Consider the following 23679-nt stretch of genomic DNA (forward strand, 5'->3'; position numbering starts at 1 on the left):
TTGCAGCCGCAGATTTGAGTGTGGATTAGAGCTACACTGAATTGTACCTATGGACAAGTTCTTTCATTTGCTCCCTTAAGGCATTATCGCTCCTGCTACTGTTGATGGTTAAGTGAGATGGGATATGTAACACATCTGGAGTAGTACCAGGAAGAGCAGCTGTTAATTATATCTTTGTCCTTTGATATCTTGAGGCCAAAAATGTATCCATGGGCGCCATCAAAATGGTTGAGAGTAGAGAAAAATAAGACTCAGTTCAATGTCAGTAAAGCCTCGAAGCAGAAAGAAGGCAGAACAGGGAAGGGGTGAGCGAGAGAATGACCTGTTTATACATATATCATGTAATAACAGACACAATAAACACGGAAGGAGAGAACAATGCTGAATCGAGCTACTGACAAATGACAGTGTCTTCACCCACACATGCCATTTGGAGCCATGGGAACACAGATTCCAGGTTCCCATGAGGTTGGGCATCATCATATTTAGTAATGGTTACATATATAATTTTGTTAAACAGACTGAATTATCAACAGTGTTTTTCCCCTCCATATCACTTATGAAAAAGTGCGTATACAATGGCATGTTCTAAAATATCATCGGAAAGACGACTGCAGCACGTTATGATGCCCTCATCACTTTTAGCAAATGAGTCCCTGAACTGTAAAGAAAGCAATTGGGGACGAAAAGGCAGGAACTCAGAAAATCAAACAAAAGCTTTCCCAGTTCATCTGGTTTGGCACGGGTAGCAACCTTCAATGACCTCCATAATGAAATGCCACAGACAAGGTTGTTTAGACACCCAGAAACCCTAGTGTCAGTCAGGCTGTGCATCTCCTGAGCCTGAGAGAAAACCTCTCTTCACTATAATGTGGTTCCTGACTTTCTTGGCTCTTTTTTGTGTTGCTGTTTTTACATGAATATACACCTTGCTAACCCTGCAGCTTTATTCGCAAAGACTATTTTTTAAAGCTGCACTGATAGTAGGCAGATTCTTCAAATGCAAGGCCAATGGCTAGCTCTTGAAACAAGTGACCAAGCAGAACCCATGCTTTTATGTCTCCTACTGACAAATGATATAACCTGCAGTTAACATCAGGTGCCCTCAGACTATTAATTTTTCATCCTTATTAATGACTTAAGTGTAGCATCTATCTGTAACAATAGAGAGGCTAGACACTAAGGAAGTGACAACAGTGACAGAAACAATAGCTACAGAATGAAAAATTTTAAGTGCATTCTCCAGAATGCTCACGTGCAATTAATTCTTATAGCCCATCAGTTACAAACATTATAAGATGCAGAGTCTTACAATATTATAATAATCTGTTGTAATTCTTTTATATGTTAGCTCTAATAATGAAGCATTATGTAATGAATTCAAATTAATTTAATTTTTTTCTTTAAAGAAGTAATACTTCAGTGTTAGTTCAAGGCATTTAATACTGTAATTGAGCAGCAGCATTTCAGCAGGTCTATTTGCAATGTATATAATTGAATTATTTTATGAAACTGCATTATTCATGCATTACTAGTTTTGAATATCAGTACTCTGTAAATCTTAGATATATGATAAGATTTGTACAATTTTACTCTAATCCCTTAGGTAGAACTTATTGAAGGGATATGATGCCATACTATATCTTACGGAATAGGGAGGGGCAGTTTTAAATTTGAAATATAAGCCACACAACAGATATAATATGGAGAAGTTTATTTGCAGAAGCGTGAGAAAGCTGGAAAGAGGGCAGGATACCTTAAGGAGGCAGAGAGAGACAGAGAGAAAGAAAGAATGAAAGAGACAGGAAGAGAAGAGATGTTTGTGTGTGTGTGTGTGTGTGTGTGTGTGTGTGTGTAAGAGAGAAAGACAGAGAGAGAGAAAGACAGAGACAGAGAGACAGGACAGAGAGACAGAGAGAGAGTCAGAGACAGAGTGACACACAGAGACAGAGACAAAGGGAGACAGAGAGAGACAGAGCCAGAGAGAGGAGAGAGAGGAGGTGGGTTTGTCTTTTTATATACTGGGCAGGGGCATGCCTAGTGGCAGGCAGGTAATGACATCATAGGTTGCTAGGCAAGCTGGGGACAGTGTGCTAACAGAAGGAAGGATAGAGACAGACAATGAAATGTTAAAATCAACACCTGACCCAACCTGAGTCAATGGTGCTTGTCATGAGTTTCATTTTGAGTTTTATGAAGCAACCCAGTCCACGAGTTTAACTGTAACTCTAGTCTAAGAGACCAATCATTCTTATCTTTTCCATGTGTCTTGGTCAGTATTTTATTGCTGTGAAGAAACGGGCAATTTACAGAAGGAAGCATTTCATTGGGGGGGGCTTGCTTAGTTTGGGGGGTTATGTCATAACCATGGCGGGGACCATGTAGGCCGGCAGTAGCTAGGAGCCTATATTTTACCTGCAAGATGGAGACAGAGGGAACAAGCAAGACTGGTCCTGATGTAGACTTTTGAACCATAAAGGCCACCCCCAGTCACACAGCTCCAACAAGACCGTACTCCCTAACCCTTCCAAAACATTCCACCAACTTAGAACCAAACATTCAAATGTATGCCAGACATTGTCATTTAAACTCAAAACATGGAAAGGACAGTCAGAGATATAGCACTGAAGACAGTCAGAAAATAGGAGTGTCTCACAGCTTTCAAGTTGCGCGCTGAGCATCATCTGAGGATGGACCAGGTCTGGCTTTGCACAAAATGAAGCACAGTTTCCAAGTACACTGTGTGTTGTGTACACAAGCTCACCCATTGTTTTCCCTGGTTAGATATTTTACACAGTTGCTATTGAAAGTACCTTAAATAACGTCTATCTAAAGATATACTTGAACAGAAATATTAACGTCACCAGAGTGACGCTAGAGTCAGGCTCAGCACCAATTAGATTTTGCAATGTGACTGGGAGTGTTAGCTACGTGAGGGAAGGAACAAACAAGGGGAGCTATTAGAGTCCCCCCAACTCTGATTCTCATGACTTGGGTGCATCATGTCCACAGTAAGGATAAGTTTTTCTCAGACTAGTTCAGTGATAATCACAGTCTAAATAGCTCGAGATATCTAGGAACTCAACTTCACTAATGCCTGGTGGTTCCTGTCAAACGGATCATGCGTGCCATTTTGAAATCAGGGATTATGTTTAAATTGTTTCTTGATATGAGATCATCATGAGTAGATTTTTCTACTTACACATTTTTTTTTATAGTTGAAGGGATTTTAACAAGATCTCCTGTCAAAATAGAGCTATCTCGTTTCTATTATTAAATGCCATTTAAGAGGCTACAAGAAAACTCTATTTTGAATTCTCAAATAAATCTGGGCTCTGTAGCTAAATGACATGTACTTACTTAGAGCTTCCTTCTCTATGACATGGGACATGTTGTTTTCACAAACCATAGGTATTTTTGCGATACTATATAACATCAATGAAGTAAGGCGTGTTTTTAAAGAAAGAGAAAGGGAGGGGACCTTTAAGTATCCTTTGTATTGTTTTATCTTATTTTGTTTTTTTATTCCTTTCCCATACAATACATCCTGCCCCCACTTTCCCTTCCTCCGTTATTTCCTCACCCTCTCGCCACTTCCTCTCTCTTCCCATCCATTCCTCCTCTGTTTCCCTTCAGAAAAGAGCAGACCTGCATGGGATGTCAACCAAACATGGCATAACAGGGTACTCTGAGACTACAACAAACCCTTATCGCAGGGCTGGGCAAGGCAACCCAGTAAGAAGACAAGGGTAACAAGATCAGGCAAAAGAGTCAGAATCACCCCCACTCCCACTGTTAGGAACCCCACAAAAACAGCAATCTACATAACTATAACATACATGCAGGGAACCTAGAACAGAGCCCTGCAGGCTCCCTGACTGCTGCTTCAGTCTGTGTGAGCCCCTTAAGGCCTGCTTAGCTGATTCTGTAGGCTGTGTTCACCTGGGGTCCTCAACCACTCTGGCACCTGCAACTCCTCTTCCACAGGGCTCCCCATTCTACCCTGTCTATAATGATTTCTTTCTTGACACCAAAGTCCTAAGAGTTTTGTTACACATGTCTAAAAACTGTTAAAATTATGAAGATAAGCAAAAAGTGGGATAAAATATGAAACAAAATTAAAATAATAGTAAAGTTTCTAGTTATTAAATTGTTCCCTTTCAGTTTGAATTTTGTTATATTAGTGATTCTATTCTCAATATTTCATCTGCTCCTGCCTTCAGGAAAATAATCAATCCTAGTTAATTCTAATTTTGAGGAGTATGGCTAAGAATAAATGTGGTTCTTTAGTTGGACATCTTTCTTCATTATTTAGAGACCAGGAAATTAACTACCTACATAAATCAATCTACTATTTTGTAGTAATTGCAAGTGAAATTCAAGGCTCTGGGACCCAAAGAGAGAAAGCTAGTTGTTCGAACACTTATCAGTAATTGGCTGTTCTCAAATGGCTGTTAGAGTCTGTTTGGCTGTTCTCAAATATTTTAGCATTAAAAAATACTAAGCCTCTTCTAGATTATATATATATATATATATATATATATATATATATATATATATATATATATATATATATATATATATATTCCATAGATAAAACTGAGTGTTCTACTTTGAATGGGACAGACTCTCTGAATTAAGCTTAAATATTACACACTGCATACATTGCACTGTTATTTCCGATCATGAGACAACGTTACATAGCCATATCTGTAACTGTTCTACCAAGTTTTTTTCAAGGTTTGAACCCCATGTTCATCAGGGGAAGAATAGTCAATAGGTATTTTCCAGTTGGTTCCTTCAGAGTTACTCTTTGGGTTTCAGTGATAAAATTTAAAACTTCAAGTAAACCTATTTAAAGTGTGAAATTGAAAAGGCTTTACCATCAAAACTCATGAACGTGGAATAGATGTGTTATGACCCATGCTTTCTGAGGGTTGAATCTGGCTAAGAGGCAGAACCAATAGGCCTACATACACAGAAATACCCTGCCAGAGGGAGAGCCTGCATGCTTTTTCAATACCACTTTAGATGTCCCTGTACAAGAGGGTTCATTGTATTAATGGAAAATCACAGGGGGTAGAAATGTGGGAAAATAAAGAAGACACTGATTTAGAATTTAGAAGAAGTATTCTGTTTATGCAGCTGGATGAGTTCAAATGTCTCTATGAAGGTCATTGTGAGTGATGCTTAGTGAGCTTCTCTTTTTAAAACATATCTAATGAATATTTACAGTGTATTATTTACGTTGGCTATGCTTTGATATTTTAATTCAAAAAACAAATTTTAAAGCTTAGTTCTGATTTTTGTTTTCTTTTTGATTCATAATTATTGATGCCACATTTAATTTGAGCATTAATTTTCATTGATGTGTACACTGTCTGAGCATGTGAAAGTCAGAAGTGGACACTGGATTTCTTTTTTCTCTTTCTACCTTTTCTTTGATTTTTTTTTAATTTAAATTTTCTAAATATGGTTGCCACACTGCCTTCAAGTGCCCCCCAATTCTAGTTGTCTCTCTCCACACACTCTCATTCCATTCCTTCCCCCAACACCTGATCCCTCCCAATCCCACCCCGTCTACACAGAGTCCACCCTAAAAACTGCTTTATTTCCCCTTTCCATGGAATTCCATGTGTCCCCACCTAAAGCCCTCATACTTAACCTCTTTAAGTCAGTATATTATAGCTCAATTGTCATTTACTTAACAGGATATAACGGAATGCATACCATATTTTTCTTTCTGTGTCTGGGTAACCTCACTCGGGATGATTTTTTTTCTAGTTCCATCTATTTGCTTGCAAATTCCATGATGCCATCTTTTAAACAGATGAGTAATACTGCATTATATAAATGTACCACGACTTCTTTATCCACTCTTCAGTCGATGGATGTTCAAGTTGTTTCTAATGTCTACTTATTATGAATAAAGATGCAACGGATATAGTTGAACAAGTGTCCTCATGGTAGGATGGAGAATCCTTTGGGTTTATGTCCAAAAGAAGTATAGTTAGGTTTTGAGGTAGATTAATTACCAATTTTCCAAAGAACCACCATATTGATTTCTGTAGTGGCTGTACACGTTTTTCACTCCCACCAGCAATGAAGGACTGTTCCCCTTGTTCCACATTCTTACTAGTATGAGCTGTCATTTGTGTGATCAATCTTAGCCATTCTGAAAGGTGTGAGATGGCATCTCAAGGTCGCTTTGATTTGCATTTATCTGATAGCTAAGGATGTTGTACATTTCTTTAAGAGTTTCTCAGACAGTTAATATTCATCTATTGAGAATTATCTGTTTAAATATGTACCCCACATTTTATTTGGATTAATTTGTTTCTTGAGTTCCTTATATATTTTGGATACTAGACATCTCCTGGTTGTTGAGTTAGTGAAACCCTTTTCTCATTCTGTAGTCTGCCATCTTGTCTTATTGATGGTGTCCTTTGCCTTACAGAAGCTTTTCAAATTCACGAGGTCCCCACAATTTTTTGATCTTAGTGCTTGTGCTATCACTGTTCTGGTTAGAGAGCCAGCATCTCTGGCAATGAGTTCAAGGTTATTCCCAACTTTCTCTTCTATTAGGTTCAGTGTGTCTGGTTTTATGTTGAAGTCTTTGATCCACTTGGGCTTTCGTTTTGTGCATGTTGACCGATGTGGATCTGTTTGCATTATTCTACATGCAGACATCCAGTTTGACGAGCACAATTTAGAAAAGGTGTTTTCTTTCTTTCAGTGTGTATTTCTGGCTTTTTTTTTTTTTTTTTTTTTTTTTTTTTGGTTTTTTGAGACAGGGTCTCTCCATGTTTGCCTTGGCTGCCCTGGACTTGCTTTGTAGACCAGGCTGTCCTCGAACTCACAGAGATCCGCCTGCCTCTGCCTCCCGAGTGCTGGGATTAAAAGCGTGTGCCACCATGCCCAGCATGGCTTCTTTATCAAAATTAGATGTTTATAGATACGTGAATTTGTGCCTGAGTGTTCAATTTGATTACATTGATTAATGTGTCTACTTTTATGCCAACACCATGAATATTTTAAAAATTATAATTCTGTAGTACAACTTGAAATCAAAAGATGGTGATTCCTCCAGTAGTTGTGTTGTTGTTCAGGGTTCGTTAGCTATCTTAGGTTTTGTTTGTTTGTTTGTTTGTTTGTTTTCTATATGAAGTTGAGAATCATCTTTACATCATTTCTCCCCTTCTCATCCTCCTACCTCCAGCCCCACTATTGTACTACCTTTTGCTCTCATTCAAGTACATAGCCTCTTTTTAGCTGTTGTTACATATAAATGTGTATTCTTCCTAAATATATACATACAGCTTGCTTAGTCCATACAATGTTACTTGTATGTTTTCAGGGTAAACATTTGGCATTGGGTAACCAATTGGTGTGTTCTTTTCTTTTGCTTTTCTGGTTCTTGATATTTTACTTTCAGGACCAAACGTATCTTGCTTTTTCAATGTGTAGCTCTCCCCCAGAATACATACACCTCACCATCATTTATTTTTAATTTATTTTTACTTCCTTTTAAAGGTGATAATAAATGATACATAAAATACTCAGGCTGATAATCTCATTAAGTTAATGTGACAAAGAGAGCTTTAAAAAGATTGAGAAAGACTATGTAATGCAAACACTGCAACTTTTTGGAGAAGCCTATTTCTTACAAAGGTGAAGGTAATCAACAAAGCTAATTCATTTGTATAGGAGGATTGACCACATGTGTGGTCATCTGCTGATATGCTCATAATTCGATAGATATGTTGACTATTCAAGTCAAGTTTCTTAATGTCAGGGAAGGAGCTTACAAATAAAAATTTAAATATACAGGGAAAAAAAACCTCAGGATTAGATTTATGGTTCTGGGTTGAAGTCAAAGATATCAGTATGAATCAAATTTTCATTGTCACTGTTAGTCTAGTATAAACAGATGAATCAATAAAACAGATGTTGGTGGGCAGTAGTCAATAAGTGGACACGTGTTTCCAAATTCTATCTACTGACAGGGACGATGAAATATCACGTTACAATAGAATAGAGCATGCCTAGTTCTCAGAGCTTGTTTTTTTTAGTTTTACTTTCTAACCAGAAGACAACAGTTCTTTGAATTTTGACCAGTTGAGGCCTTCTATTATGGTCTCCATCTAATGAAGCGATAGAGAGAGAGGTGAGAGCTGCCCTTCTCTGTAGACATAACGACACATATTAAAAATGTAATTAGTGATTACACTGGTTAGGGAAAGTGACAGTAGCAGATTGTCCTCTGTGCACCATACTGCTACACGTCGCCGACTAGGTGTCCAGTGCTAGGCATGAGCTCCTTATATTATTGCAGGCCTAAAGTCAAGTTAGACGGCTGTTGGTTATAGCCTGGATACAATTGCTATTACTGTGCCATCCTTGCCATAGTGTTCACTGTGCCTCACAGCTGGACCTTTGGTTGCTTTTCTCCATGGCAACTTCTGGTACTATGAAAGCTGATCCTATGGATGAGATCCTTTTCTAAGATAGAAACTAAACTCTCTGTGGTAGGAAATAATTAAATTTCTTATAAAATATTACTCAGGCTTAAAAAATGCTAAAATTCAGTTTATTGGTGACTTTAAAAGTTTAGAAATTATTAACACATTGTAATTATTATTACAGTGCATTAATAGATTGTTAAACCCGTGTGGTATTGATTGGCTGGGTCACATTGAAACTTGGATTGTATTTCTTCGGACCTTGTATTTTCAGAGTGGAGACGTTCTAATTTAATGCAGTGATAATTCAGATGGGTCTTCTAGACTGAGTAATTTTGAAGAAGCTATGATGTTTACCTGAGGCTAATAAAACAATTTATGTTTTCTCAGTAAGCCATATCTTGGAAACAAGCAATATATCGCTATCAAAATCAATTTGAGAAAGATCTTCTATGAAATTAGATTTCTCAACAAAAAAATGTAGTTTAAACAGAGGACAGTCACTCTGCCTTCCTCATGTAAATATCTTCCATTTGAATATAAAAATTATGGCATGTTTTGAAGCCATAAAGTTTAAGATCAAAAGATTGAATTTCAATTGAAATGTATGGATTTTTGTTATAAAAAGCAAAAATATCTACCTGAAAACACAAATTGAGATGTTTTGTATTCTATGTTTTGTAAGAAGTTACAAATGCATGTATTTAAAATTGTGTACATTTTAGAATAGATAAGCAGGAAATGACTGCATAGATTTTGTTTTTTAATATGCTAAGTACTCTTCTGCCCTTGAGCAAAAATAAATTAATATTTTTGGTTCTTCTCTCTACAAGCTTTGGTTGAGAAATTGTTCATTACTGTTGACTTTCAATATGATTGCAAATTAAATGATGCAAAACTCAATAAAGTATAACACACAAAAGACCAATTACCATGTTATCTCAGTAAGTATAGAGAGGAAAGAAGAACATGCTGTTCTGCGCTGCAGCATATAATTAAGATGCAGCCATAAATCTTGGAAATATTAAACTTTTTGAGGTACACAGGTGGCTTTTAGAAAGACTGATTAGTTCTTCTTGCCCTCTCGAGATGAGAGTTCATAGTTATTCCTACAAATTGAAACAGAATAAGTTCTCAAACTTCCCACAGCCCGGATACTCTAGAGCATAGTGTACACGGGAGATGAATGTTTGTAAAGTGTTCATCTCCTTGTTTTCATTCCAGACGCTCTCTATGATGTCATCACTGTAGGAGCCCCAGCTGCCCATTTTCAGGGATTCAAGAATGGTGGTCTTCGAAAACTACTTCATAGATTTGAGACAGAGAGAAGAAAGTAAGTAATAACCAAAAAAAAAAAAAAAAAAACCCAAATATTTCATTAATAATATTATCTTTCCTTTGAAGAAGTCTATAGACAAAGTTATTTTGACGATCTTTCCATCCTAATGAATGGTTCTTAGCATTCTAACCCAGCAGGTAAGTTAAAGTTGTTGAATTTCTTTAAATTACTTGAGGATAGAGTAGAATCAAAAACTGCTTGAATGAGCTTTCTGGGAACTCTGAGGCAGAGTACTGCCCCAAAAGCTGTGCTGCTCAGCAGAATACTTTGATATTCGGGGGAAAATGGTGTGCAGAGATTTAGCTAGACTCATAACCCAGTGTAACTGTGGAGATAAAGGTGCTTAATGAAGAAAATACATCTTTATTTTCTGATGATGGCCCTGTTGGTGATTTGTGCTTTGGACTGAGGTGTAGCATACGATCGCCTTATCCTTTAACTGCGTTATTTGAAAACGAGAGCTCATAGCGAGAGGACTAAACTAACAGAGGAAACTTGGTTAGCTAAGAAAAAAAAAAGATACCACTAAAGCATTAGCTCGCGATAACTTTACATTACTGTTCCTCCACCTTTATTTCTGAGCTACATTACATGCTGCTTCATGAAATATCTGCCTCAGTATTCATGTCTCCTCTCACCCCACACTTGGGAGAACTTACCTTGTGATTTTTCTCTGGCTAGGACTACATTCACGCAAGCTGAACAAAAAAGAGCACTGAAGTGATAGGAATTATTTTCCTTTACAAATAGTTGCTTTTCTTTGATTAGAAATCCCCAAATTGAAAGCAACCATGAAATAGCTATTATTCAGTGACGGGTGGCTCTGTAACTGTGACAAACCAAGAACTTTTTAACATTTGAGCACATTTGTCACAAACATCATACATTTCCATAGTGCCCAAATGTTTTAGAAGAAAGCATCCTAGAATTTCGTCATTGTATCATCAACTCTTGTTTTCTTCTTTCTCCTCTTCCTTCTTTCTCTCCTTCTCCTCCTTCTCCTCCTTATCCTTCTCTGTCTCATTTTCCTTCTTCTTTTCCTTCTTCTTCTTCCTCTTCTTCTTCTTTTTTCGCTCTCTTCTTCTTTCTCCTCTTTCCTCCTTTCCCTTTCTCCTCCCTCTCCTTCCTCTGTTCCTCCTTCCATAAACAACTGATTTTGACATAATATACAATATCTGCTACAGTCCTTGTTGACATTTCTTTAGATTCTGTTAACTGTTAACTGTTCATATCATATCACATAGGAAGCTTAGCATATAAAAGAAGTACCGCTCTGACCCAGGCTGCCTCTAATTTTTCTGCTGTAGACAGTGGTCCTGTTTTCTTGGGATTTGGGGAAGTAGAAGTCAGAGTTCCAGTGTTAGGCTCTTCAGGGGAGGAATCCATCTCCTGCAGGAGAGTTGGAAATTTGTTTAAACTACAAACTCCAACGAACAAGAGATGCTCGTCTTCACTGTTTTTACTGAGACATAGGTGGTGGAAGTGCTTCTGTCCCAGGCCACCTGCAGAGAAGTGACTCTCACTGCCTCCTCCTGTACCAGCCTCTGGTAGAAGGGTCCTGATTTGTGTATTCATTCCCAGAATGGGCGGTGTGACTCAAAGATTTACTGGGCTGTCAGTTTCACCCGTTCTTGGCTTTATATTGTTTTTTTTTGTTCTTGTTGTTGTTGTTGTTGTTGTTTCTGGTGTTGATGCTTTTCTGCTCTGAAGCTTTCTCTGAAACTCAAATAACAGCGTATAATAGGCAAAAGAGAGCAATGAGTCACTCACATTTCATCTTTTAAATCCTGAGGCCCCCAAACCAATCTGCATTTTTCTTCTGACTCCTAGAGTTCTTATTAGGACTGTGATGTTTTGTGTAGAGGGGCTTATTGTGATATGCAGAACTTAAACTGCTGCTATTCCTATGATCCTGTCTGGAACTAGAAATTTCTTACCGACTCACTAATGTTATCTTCTTTACTTTTCAATCAATCAAATTTTGAAACAAATAATAATATAATTAGGAGACTCAAACTTATACATAGGGTATCCAGAAACTAATTGGATATAAATTGTCAGAATGTGAGATGTAGGTTATAACTCTACAATTTCATAATTTACCATTGTATGCAATTGGCAAAAAACAGATGTTGAGATCATCATTGCACACTGAAACATATTTTAAATGTCTGTGTGATATATGTATTCTTCATTAGTCACTTCTCATGGGACGTTACACATAAGGGTATAACTCAAGGACTAAATTTAAGGTATATGGAAAATATGTCTAGTGCTTTTTAACATTGACTTATTTGGGGGTATTCGTACGTTAAATATCCCATTGTATCTATTTTTATGTATAAAATACAGCAAAATGCTTACTACTAAATTTAGTGTCGATCATAAAAATACTATGCTGTGGGGAACTATATGGATCCAATATAGCCTGATGAGGCAATAGATAATGGGAAATGCCTTTCGGTGATAGACAATGTCAGGAAGCATATCTCAGTTTATGACATGAATAACTAGCAGGTTACTAGCAGGTTAGGCTGCATTGTAGGGCAGAGAGTCAGCTTAAATGGTGGAACGCTTCTTGCTTTCCTTTGTTTTGATACATAGTTAAAGTTGGCCATTTTAAAGCCATGGTTTGGAAAAGCTGCCACTGCTATTGTATTGTGCTGTCTTTGTCTATCTTATTCTCAGCCATCCTACGTGATATTAACTGGCAACTTGATATAGTTCAGAGCTATCTTATAGCAGATTGCTCTGCCATTTAGTAGTCATTAATAGTCAATAGCTCTTCATGTAGGGGGTGGTTGCTTGTGTGTCATTATTCCATACTTATTGGAATACTTACTGTCTTGATCTTGTATAGGCACAGAAGATGTAAGCTCATGGGTGCATCAATCCTGTTTTCTCCATAAGGCACTGTTTACTCAGGTTCTTCCTCCCCAACCTCTGGCTCTTACAATCGTTTACCCATCTTGTCCATGATGCTTTTTGCATCTTGCGGGGTGTGTATGAAACACTTTCTCTTTGATGGGTGGATGCCCTTTACTTTAAAAACAACATACGTCTTTTTTGTTTCTCTGGGAGCAATGTCAAATATACCAAAACCTATTTTTTCAAAGTTCAGTTCTGAGACCAATAGTTCAAATTCAAGTGCAATTTTTGTTTCTGCTTTCAGAAAGAACATATTCCATTAAAAAAAAAAGTTCTTTTAAGTGGTTTAATGAAATCATATAGGCACAGTGAAAATAAGGCCAAGTGAAAGGCCTGTGTCAATTCCTTTTCTTTTTCTTTTGAACTGAATTCAGTTGCTTTGAAATATGTCATTTTGAAGGAGACAGTAATTTAATTTCTGTGTTGATTATATTTGATTCCTTAAGGGTCTATTTTCTTCTTGTTGTGAGTTGGTACTCATTAGCTTCTGCTATCTCACACTTCCATTTATATTTTAGCAAATATAAAAACATTTTTCCATCTATAAATATCGATTTTTAAAAATTTATCATTTTAAATAATTTATTTTTCACATATACATTTATATTATTACATATATATAATAAACTATATACAGCAAGAAAAACCACGAAACAATCAAGAATTATATAAATGTTACATTCATAGTGTTTTGGCTATTTGTATTGGGCAACCTTGAAGAAAACATTTTTCTTATCTTGTTGGGTCTAAATTTCTGAATGTAAATCAATATCTATCATATCTCATCTCTATCAACTTAAAACATCTATCTGGCCTAAAAACATCTTACCCCATAAATAACTAAGCTTAATTGAAAACTAAACTATCTCTTCAACCACATCTGTTCAGGCAGCAAACTGTCTCTGTTATATTTTTTCACTTTGGAAGCTGCTAACCTGCACTTCCTGTTTACTCAGGTAATTAATTTTATTCCTTCTCAAATACAAAACTCTTCATGCCAAACCTGCACATGTGGCTTTTCTGCTCCAAGGGTGCTAACTTGCATGTAGCCTCTATGTATGATAGCAAATGGTTTTGAAGGAAAGGCATTTATCTTTTCTCTAAAACTTGGCGTAGATAGATAATAATATATTTTTAGTTAATTAATCCTGTCAAGGCTTGGGAATCTGTGCAAACTGAGTGCTTGTGGAGCACAGACTGCACGTGGTGTATGGGATCAGAAGTTCGTTAATTTGGCTTTGCCATGATGGTGCTGGTATCTGCATCATGGAGACACACACACACACACACACACACACACACACACACACACACATGGGGAGAGAGAGAGAGACAGACAGACAGACATAGATACAGATAGAGAGACAGATAGAGACAGAGACAGAGACAGCATTTTGTATATATGCTGGGAATTTGAACTCAGATCTTCATAGTTACACAGGAGACACTTCATCAATTGAGCTGTCTCTTCAAGTCCAAATTTTATATACTTTATAATTTGATGTGGGTAGATTGGACATAGCATGATTAATAAGTACACCACAGATTTAAATTGTATCTAAATATTTTATAAATCACTTGTACTCCTAATATATAATTCTTATTAATATACCTCTAGAAATTTATATTTTTATGTATTAAATGTTTGTATAAAAGGTGCATACATTTCAGAGATGCTATTATATTGTCTTTTCAAAAACCATGAATTTGCATAAATACTCAGTTTACTGCTAAACCTCAAGCATTGGCTTTAGACACTGTTCTCATGTTAAGTCCAGGTTTGGAAGGAAAGATTGACTTGTAAGAGCTGTGTGTGTGTGTGTATGTGTGTGTGTAATGTAACTCATAAGTACTTTGACTTCACTCATACCCTCAAAGTGACCATACCAACATATCAAGTCACTTCCTACTCCATTGACTTTAATATTTGCTTTCATATTTCCTGAAGGCTTTTTTTTTTATTAAAGCAAGCAAACAAATAAAATTCCCCAAAATGTACTATCATATAATTATACTTTTGGCTACTTTATTGCGTTCTTTTTCCTACTTCCCTACACCTCCTCTGTCCTTGTTAATCCCCCCAATACTAGGTAGGAGATAAAAACAGTTATGATGGGAAAGGGGTTTCGATATCACTAAACTACTTCCTGTTGATTCAGGCATCACGTTCCTTGGGGTGAGTTTTATCTTCCAACCAGCAGCCAGCAACCTAACAAACAACAAATAGCAAACATCAGCAACAGCAGCAGGAGCAAACAGCAACCTCAGGGACAGACAAGCGGGAGGAGGAGCAGTAGTTCTAACCCCTCTCAATATTCTTCCATTTATCTGCCCTCTGGAGAGTCCTCAGAATTCCAAACACAAACCATCTTTCAGCTTGCAAAATCATGCCCCTGCCAGAGCACAAGACAAACCATAGTTTGTAGGCACTGTGGACAATCTGAAGAAGCTACATATCCAACACCTGGGATTAAGATAAAACACATATTCACATAACATTTCTATGTCTTTAAAGAAACCTACATTCTCACTACACCATCATACACTCAGATGTTTCATTTAGAAGTCAGCAAACCCTTGGCACACTTAGAGCCATTGTTTCATTTTAAAATAAGAAAAGACTGCATATCAGTTCTGCTTCCTGATTTCTTTGGAAGTCTTTCGTTTCAGTAATGAATTATGGGTTAAGATAATCGTGACCCACAGAGCACTATCTTCTAGATGTTCCTCTGCCAAGGAGTTTAATTACTCCTTCTCTCTTGGGTGGCACTGATCCAACCAATTGGTTCGTTTTTGTCGGGAATGACATTTCTAAAAGACAAATGTAATCTTGTGATTTAATAATTTAAAACAATTCAGCTACTTCTTACCTGGAGGTTGAAACTGGAGTGCATATTATGCATTTGCGTCACCTTGTCCTCAAAAGACGTGTCTTCGAATATTCAAGGAATGCAAGTAAATGCACCCGACCATTCACTCTACTTCCCCATGCATATGCTTACACCTGTGATGAAGTTGGACATATGAACACAGAACAAAAGGAGATTAATAACTAATAATAAAATAGACCTCTAACCATTTACTGTCACAAGATAGCCAGTTGCATCATTCCTGATCATTGCAATTCCTATTCCATAAAATAAAGTTTAACTATTGCAGCTCTAGGATACCTGACAGTTGAGTTGATATTCAAGATAGGTTCTAAGGATGGATCACGGCCAAGCAGTGTATTCAGCAGGAATACTTTGCACAGAATGATGGAGCAGGCCATCAGGACCAGAACAGGGTGGTTCAAGACTCCATCCTACTACCAAGGAAGTCATGTAACTTAAAAGTTATACAGACTGCTGATTTGTGCAATTTTCCATTTAGAGTATACACAGTGGGCCATAGGTAGTTGAAACCACGCAAGCCTAATTTCAAAAGAGGATCTTTAAGTTTCCGGTCTCTAATTTAAAGTCCTGGTTTAAGAACTTCACAGAGGGTGATATTTATTAAAGCTCATGATTTCATGTACTTCACTCCTTATTATTTTCCTGCCTTGCTTCTGAGCCTGGAGTAAGGAGAAGGTTATTCACTTTAAAATGGACAGGAAGCAGATTGGGGGGGGGGGGGAGGACAATATGGTATAACCTTCAGAATGCAGGTTCCTACACCTTAACATGCTCTCACTTCTTGCCATCTCCAGAACTTTCCATAAGGGGACTGCAAGCTGGGATCAAATATTCAACACACAAGCATGTTGGGGTACATTGGACATTGGGACCATAACACAGGGGTTCTCTTTCATGTGTAATGTTATTGAGGTTTCTTTTCGGCTTTATTTCTCACACTTCCATCCCTCTCTCACATGGCGCCCTCTGTAGTGAACTAGAATGAGCATGCACACAGGCTGCCACAGAGCCAAGCTTAAGGCCGGGCACTGTTGAGAAGTCTGGTCTGATTGGATTCTGTAGCCAAGGCATCTGCTGTCAGCCTTCAGTGTATGCATCCTTCTAGACAGACCTTGATCTGGAGGCATGGACCGTGCTGTGCGGCACACTCTGAGTCCCTGGGAACCTGCTTGCTGGGTGTAGTGCACGAAGAAGAAGAAAGGAGTGAACACATGAAATATGTGGGTTCCTATGCAGCAAGTCACTCTTCCTGCAGTGACTGACATGCCTGTGCAAAGTAACAAAGATGAGGACATTTGGTAGAATCAGGAAACAGAATCAGAAATGAGTATTTTAGGAAATGTCTCCATTGCCTGAAAGCAGCTGCACACATGTGTTAGAGTGGGGCTACTCACTAAGCTCACTAAGAAGGAGGTAATCCCCCTCAGGAACAGTCATAGGGGAGGGGAATAATGGGAAAATGGGGGGGGGGGTGGGAGGGAAGAATGGGAGGATACAAGGGATGGAATAAACATTGAGATGTAACAAGAATAAATTAATAATAAAAAATTTTTTAAAAATTAAAAAAAAAATAAAAAAAAATAAAATAAAAAATAAAAAGAAGGGAAGGGTACATTTATGTATCCTGAAAGAAGGAAAATGACAGTTTTTTTAAATTTAGCCAATTTAATGGCTGACAATTGATAATACCCCTTGTCCACTTTTCCGTTTAACATTTGCAAGTTGGGGACATACTTCAGTACTTATCAGGAGCTCAGTAGACCAAGTGTGTGCTGTTGTCTGCAGGAAGCACCGCATGACAGCTCGAAGTGAAATTATTAAAGTAAAAGACGTATACATTTATAATGACAACATGTAAACAACTAAGTGTTTTGATACTAAATTTGTCAAAAGAGCAGTGTGTGAAAATAACAAAACACGGAGAGTTTGAATTGTGAGATTTCAGGAAGCCATTCATCCTTAGGTTTCCTCATTTGCAAGGTAGATGTATGGCTGATTCCTCATGATTTACCACAGTGTTGTTGTGGTTGAATTGCTGGAAGTCATAAATAAAAAAATCTTACACTTTTGAGAAATGACTTATTAAATAAATGAATCACAGCTTACTCAAAAAGATCATTTAGATGGTCTTATTTTAAAACTCAATGTCTTAATTCAACATAAAAATTAAGAAAATTATATACATATGTATATATGTATGCATATATGTAGATAATTACATGTACACATATATGTATATATACATATATACACGTGTGTGTATCTATCTATCTATATATGTGCGTATGTATATGTGAATATATATTTGTGCAGATATAAATATATATTCAGGCACAAAAGGAAGAGAATTAGGAAGTACAGAAGGAAGGACCAAAAGAAAAAGTCAAACTACAGGAAGATTAGAAGTTAAAAGCAGAATATTGTATTAATAAATAAATTACCAGGAAACATTTCTTTTGCTTATCTTGAAGCACTGTGGGAAGATTCTGTAGAGAACTTGTTTTCTATAAAGTAAAACAATAGTTGAAACCATGGCGCATTGTGTCCTGTCAACTTGTATGTGCTGAGTGCATCCCGTAAGGAACTTCCGTGCTCATGTTAAGTACAGAGAGCTCCAGAATGCCTTTTTTTTTTTTTTTTTACAACTTTTCACTAGTCTATACACTTAGTAATCATTATTTCAAAGGTAGAAAATAAACTCATTTACCATATCTAGATTTAAAAATATCTAGGGAAATTTCTGGAGCTTACAAATTAAGAATATTTGATGCTCTTTCAGAGCATTGTGTAAGGTGGCTCCCAAGCCCCTGTAACTCCAGTTCCAAGGATCCAAAAACCTCTTCTGGCATCCATGGGCCCCAGGCACACACATAATACACATATGATAAGCAGGCTTTCACACACACACACACATACACACACACACACACACACACACACACACACACACACACACACGTATTTAATAATCTAGGGAGAATCCAACTTGTAAGATTGTAATGGAATACTGACTTTAAAATGTACACATAAGATTTACGTCATGGCGAAAATAGACTTACAGGAAGCCAGATAACTCACTATTGCAAAAATATATTAAATGTGACTTTCCCTGAAAAGCTCCAGTATTGTTCTTTTATCATACACTTACAGAAGATAAAGATGACTTCAATTTGTGGGTCAGTACAGATGAAAAGAAAGAGGGTAATTATAATGGTGTCTGGGAAGGCTGGGGAATTGGCTGGGTTCTGTGTGCGTGTTAAGTTGGGAGGTAAGAATGCAGGTATAACAGGGAATAAAACATGACATTATGCATCACAGAGGACAGAAATCTAAACACATTGGTGAACATATTGGAAAAGTTAGTAAGTTTGTTGTTTGGAATATACCCTGTTTTTCCGTTTAAATAGTTTGGTTTTTTATTTCCTTATTAGTCGTAGATTGAAATTGCGTGTGTACCTTCAGCAGTCTTTACTTACAACAAGCATAACACCTTGATGAATGGAAATATTGCTGACTGTGGACTACCTAGGGAAGACAGCTACCTGCTGTGAGGTGAAAACCAGGAGCGGAAGTTGAGTGCTTATTGAGAGAGCTGTGACACTGTGGACACCTTCAGTGTATTAGTGAACATTCAGAATTGAGAGCCCAGCTTGGCAAAGTTTTTTTTAGGAGAAAGACACACCCATCCAAAAAAACCCAGTTTCCTTCTCTCTGTCTCTGTCTCTGTCTGTCTGTCTGTCTGTCTGTCTGTCTGTCTCCTCTCTCTCTCTCTCTCTCTCTCTCTCTCTCTCTCTCTCTCTCTCTCTCTCTCTTTCTCTCTCTCTCATGGCAGTGAATGGACAGGAACCATATGTGTCCCCTCACTACTACCAAGCCACTAGCTCTGACTAGTTACTTTTCTTAATTTATTGACCTAGTAGCAATCATTAAATACTTGTTGATTATAAGTTATCATCACATGATTCCCAAATTGTTCCTTTAGAAAATTTCTATTATAAACTAGAATCATAATCTCCTCTAATGAATAGTCTTAATTAGAAGGTAAGAGCTCCACTTTCTTTTTAATTTGTATAGACTGTACCTGCCATGATATTATTAAATTGTAGATCTTTCTGGCATTACTTATAGCTTCGTAATTTTTTAAATCTAAAATGACTCAATACAATGTTCAAGAGATAAGCAAACATAATTAGAGGTTCAAGTTGTGTGATTATAAGGATGTAAGCTAGAATCCATGTTCTACCACACATGCTAGTTGTGTGACTAGGAAAAGGCACCATCTAGCCTTCATCCTCCATGTCTACAAAATACAAGAACACAAATCATGAAAACATTGGTGTAAGATGAGCCCATAAAGTATGGGCTTGATTATTACGTATTATAGTGATAGAGAAACATTTAGATTTTAGTTAAATCCATAGTACAAATTTTTTGCTTTATTAGACTTCCTCTTTTGTGAGTATGTGTGTATGTGTGTGTGTGTGTGTGTGTGTGTGTGTTTCAGGACAGGGTTTCTCTGTGTAATGTTGGTTGTCAAAGACTCACTGTGTAAACCAGGCTGAGTGCTGGCATTAAAGGCATGTACCACAACCACCTGACATTAGACTTCCTCTTTACATTACATTTAACATGGAAAAATGAGATGGTTTATGAATGTACCTTCTATTTTTCCATATACTCATCCATGGATAATAATAATCAGTTCAGGAATATATGCTATGGACCTTTATTTTTTTAAAGTGATTTATCAAAGTATTATTTTTGTATCAAGAAGATGGCCGATTGTAGATGTTCGATCCATTGAAATTTAGTCAACAGCATGTTGTAAAGTCTTCACAATCTAGTCTTAGGACACTTCCACTACTTCCTTCAGCTTCTTGGGCCTGTTTGCAGTCACACAAACATTTATATGTGAAGAACACTTTGGAATATATTTTAATTTTGCTCTTTACTCCATTCCTTGATTAGACATGGCAACAGATACTATTTCCAGAAAAGAGGAAAAGTCATTAATTTTGGAGAGAGTTAGTGGTCCTTGTTTGGGTGTTATTTACTGGGAAAATGTCAGAAGCTAAACTGGATCAGTGTGGAACTAAACAGAGTCTTAGAAATGGTACAAGTAAGTAAAGGCAAGGATATGCAGAGAGAGCGGAGGCGGGACGTGGGACACTTTGTTCATTTCAAAGTTATGTATTTATACCTAGAATATTTTTATGTGATCTCCAGTAGAATAAAGAAATTACACCAAATTACATATAAGAGAGGCCAGCTGAGCATGGTGGCTCATGCCTTTGATTCTAGCACTCAGGGAGGGGAAGGCAAGAGCATCTCTGTAAGTTCTAGGGCAGCTTGGTCTATAAAGCAAGTCCAAGACAGACAGGGCTGTTCCACAGATAAACGCTGTCTCAAAAGATCAAATAGAGAGATTGGGGTGGAGAGCAAGGGAGGGAGGGAGGGAAGAGGAAGGGAGAGAAAGAGAGGGGAAGGGAGGGAGGGGCAGGGCATGCCATCATGGTTAAGAAATCACAATCAAGAATTTAAAAATTAAAACAGATAGTAAGAGACGCTGATCAGAATAAACACATTTCTTCAGTGGGAGGAATGGAGTTGCTAATACTGTTTTCTCTTCTTCATTAGTATCAGCTGCCAGAGAGATAATAAGTGGCGGATTCTAACTTTGATCAAAACATACAGGGAGCACTAAATTTTCCATGAGTTCAAGGCTCTTTTTTTTTTTTTTTTTTCTTTCTTTCTTTGGTTTCTTTTTTCTAAGAAGAAGCCTAGTTTGCAAAACAAAGACCGATGTAAGCATAGATCTTACAAGTCATTTAATTACAGACGGACGTGAAACACAATGAAGCCAAAGGGAGAGAGTTTTGTTTTTTCCAGCTCTGTTCTCTGAGCCCTACATCCATCCGGCAAGAAAGCGGGCGGGCGAGGGGGAGCAGAGAGGCACCTAAGGCAGTTTCAGGAGGCATGCTGTCATCCTAGTTAAGTCCCACGATGCCAGAAGGGTATATTCAAGTGCAGTAAAGTGTGAACTTTTATATATTATTCACATAGTTCTCTTCTCAGTTAGAACTAAGCATGCCTATGCCTCTGTAAATTCCCAAGACACACACACACACACAAGCACACACACATGTGCACGCACTTCTGTGAACTCAGAAAAAGTAAGAAATCCTTTGGAGATTTTACTCCATCACAGGAAGAGAGACTTACTGCTCTAGAACAACTCTTCGTTGACTCCTGTCTTCTGCCAATCACCCCTGTGTTGCTCTCCTTTCCTTTCTTGTCTATCCGTCTGTTATCTATGTTGTTCCGTACCTCCATTGCCTACAGTAGTATTGTGGTTGAGGAATGGATTAAGCAGCTGGGAGGGTGGTGGGGAACCAGGACATCACAGCTAACTCCCAGGATGAGGATTTGGGCTTGTGTTGAAAAAAGAATCTCTCTCTCTCTTTCTCTCTCTCTCTCTCTCTGTCTCTTTCTGTCTCTCTGTCTCTGTCTCTCTCTCTCTCTGTCTCCCTCTCTCACTCTCTCTCTGTGTCTCATTCTCTCTCTCTTGCTCTCTCTCCCTCACTCTCTTCCTCTCTCTTTCTTTCTCCCTCTCCCCCTCCCTTCTTCCTTTCCCGCTCTTTCTCTCATGTATATCTTTCAAACCCTGAACAAAAGAAAAAAAAGTCCATTTCTTTTGTTTGTTTGTTTGTTTGTTTGTTTGGATTTTCGAGACATGGTTTCTTCATGTAACCCTGGCTGTCCTGGAACTTTCCCTGTAGATCATGCTGGCCTCGAACGCAGCGATCCACATGCCTCTGCCTCTTAAGTGCTGGAATTAAAAGTATGCGGCACCAGCACCCAGCAAATGTTCATTTCTTAAGGCACTGTTTTAGCTATTTAGATCTAAATGTAATGATAGAGTTTGTTTGGATTTTGTAACAATCCTAGTGGTAGGAGACGATGACCACTTGCACCAGAATATTTGTTGTGTGCGTGGAAACATGTGATTGCGTGCTGGGTTATTTAAAAGGAAAGGGCAGCTTGTCTGATAAAGGCAAGAGAAGAAGAGATGTTAGTGGCCATGTCATGAAGCAAAGAGCAAAAGGGTGAAGCTGAGCTGGTTGCTTGAGATTGGGGAGCATTCTGGGGACCCCTCTATGACATATGGGACTGCCTTTGACATGCAGAGTTGGCTCAGCCCAGAGAAACTGGACTTAGGCTTATAAACATGCAATGAGGAACTCTGTACATGGCTGAAACATTTAAACCACAAGCCTAAATGCTTAGCAATGCCGATTGGATCCCAAAACCCAAAGTTCCAAGAACTGAGATCTGAGTCTTGCTGGCAGTAGAAGATGAAGAGGTAAGGTAGTCTAGCAATAAGAGATGGAGGTACATGAACTATGTAAGAGCGTATGTACCCATGTTCTAAATCTAATTGTGTTTTTAGCTTTATGTAAAGTCTAAGGACATACTTTAAATACTTTTTATTCAATACAAAGATAATATGAAAGCAAGTGCAATATTTATCATCCATAATTTGATTTTAAATTCTATCATTTTTCTGAGGAAATATTTTCTTCTCCTGATTTTAGCTTATTGACGGTTGACACGGGTATTTGGATTAATCCTAAATCTCAGATCACTATAAGATAGTTATTTTCTAGATAATTTAATTATATTCATAAGTTTTCATTTAGGGAGCTTTACCTTAAAATATATGACAGGTTTACAGAGTAAGGCATTCAATAGAAAGATGAAATCTAGACATACTCAAAAGTATTTAGTAGATGACAGTTTTTCTCCATGGCATACTGGTCATGTTGGACAGCAACATTGGCCTTCGTTGTGGAAAATGAATCTTTCAGCCTCACCAAGATGCTCATAATTCAAAGAGAACATAATAGGAACCAATGACTGCTACATAGCAGCTTCAGAGGAGACTTGACTGAGCCACAAGAAGCAGGAACCTGGGGTAGTTCTAAGGCTGTGACTGGACAGTCTCAGGGCAAGAGGTTGAGGTACCTGAGAGGAAAGAGATAAAAACGCATTGTGG

General features: G+C 37.7%; 1 protein-coding gene across 3 annotated transcripts in view; it reads left to right on the forward strand.

Annotated features, from left to right (window-relative positions):
- Inpp4b (inositol polyphosphate-4-phosphatase type II B) overlaps positions 1 to 23679 on the forward strand; it is a 345013-nt gene that overhangs the window by 192306 nt on the left and 129028 nt on the right. For all 3 annotated transcript variants that reach the window (XM_051169166.1, XM_051169164.1, XM_051169165.1), the window contains one exon: positions 9687 to 9795. In XM_051169166.1, coding sequence (XP_051025123.1) covers positions 9687 to 9795 — 109 coding nt within the window. The remainder of the gene's footprint in view (positions 1 to 9686; positions 9796 to 23679) is intronic.

The sequence above is a fragment of the Acomys russatus genome, chromosome 26 (genome assembly GCF_903995435.1).
Source record: "Acomys russatus chromosome 26, mAcoRus1.1, whole genome shotgun sequence".
Taxonomy (NCBI): Eukaryota; Metazoa; Chordata; class Mammalia; order Rodentia; family Muridae; genus Acomys; species Acomys russatus.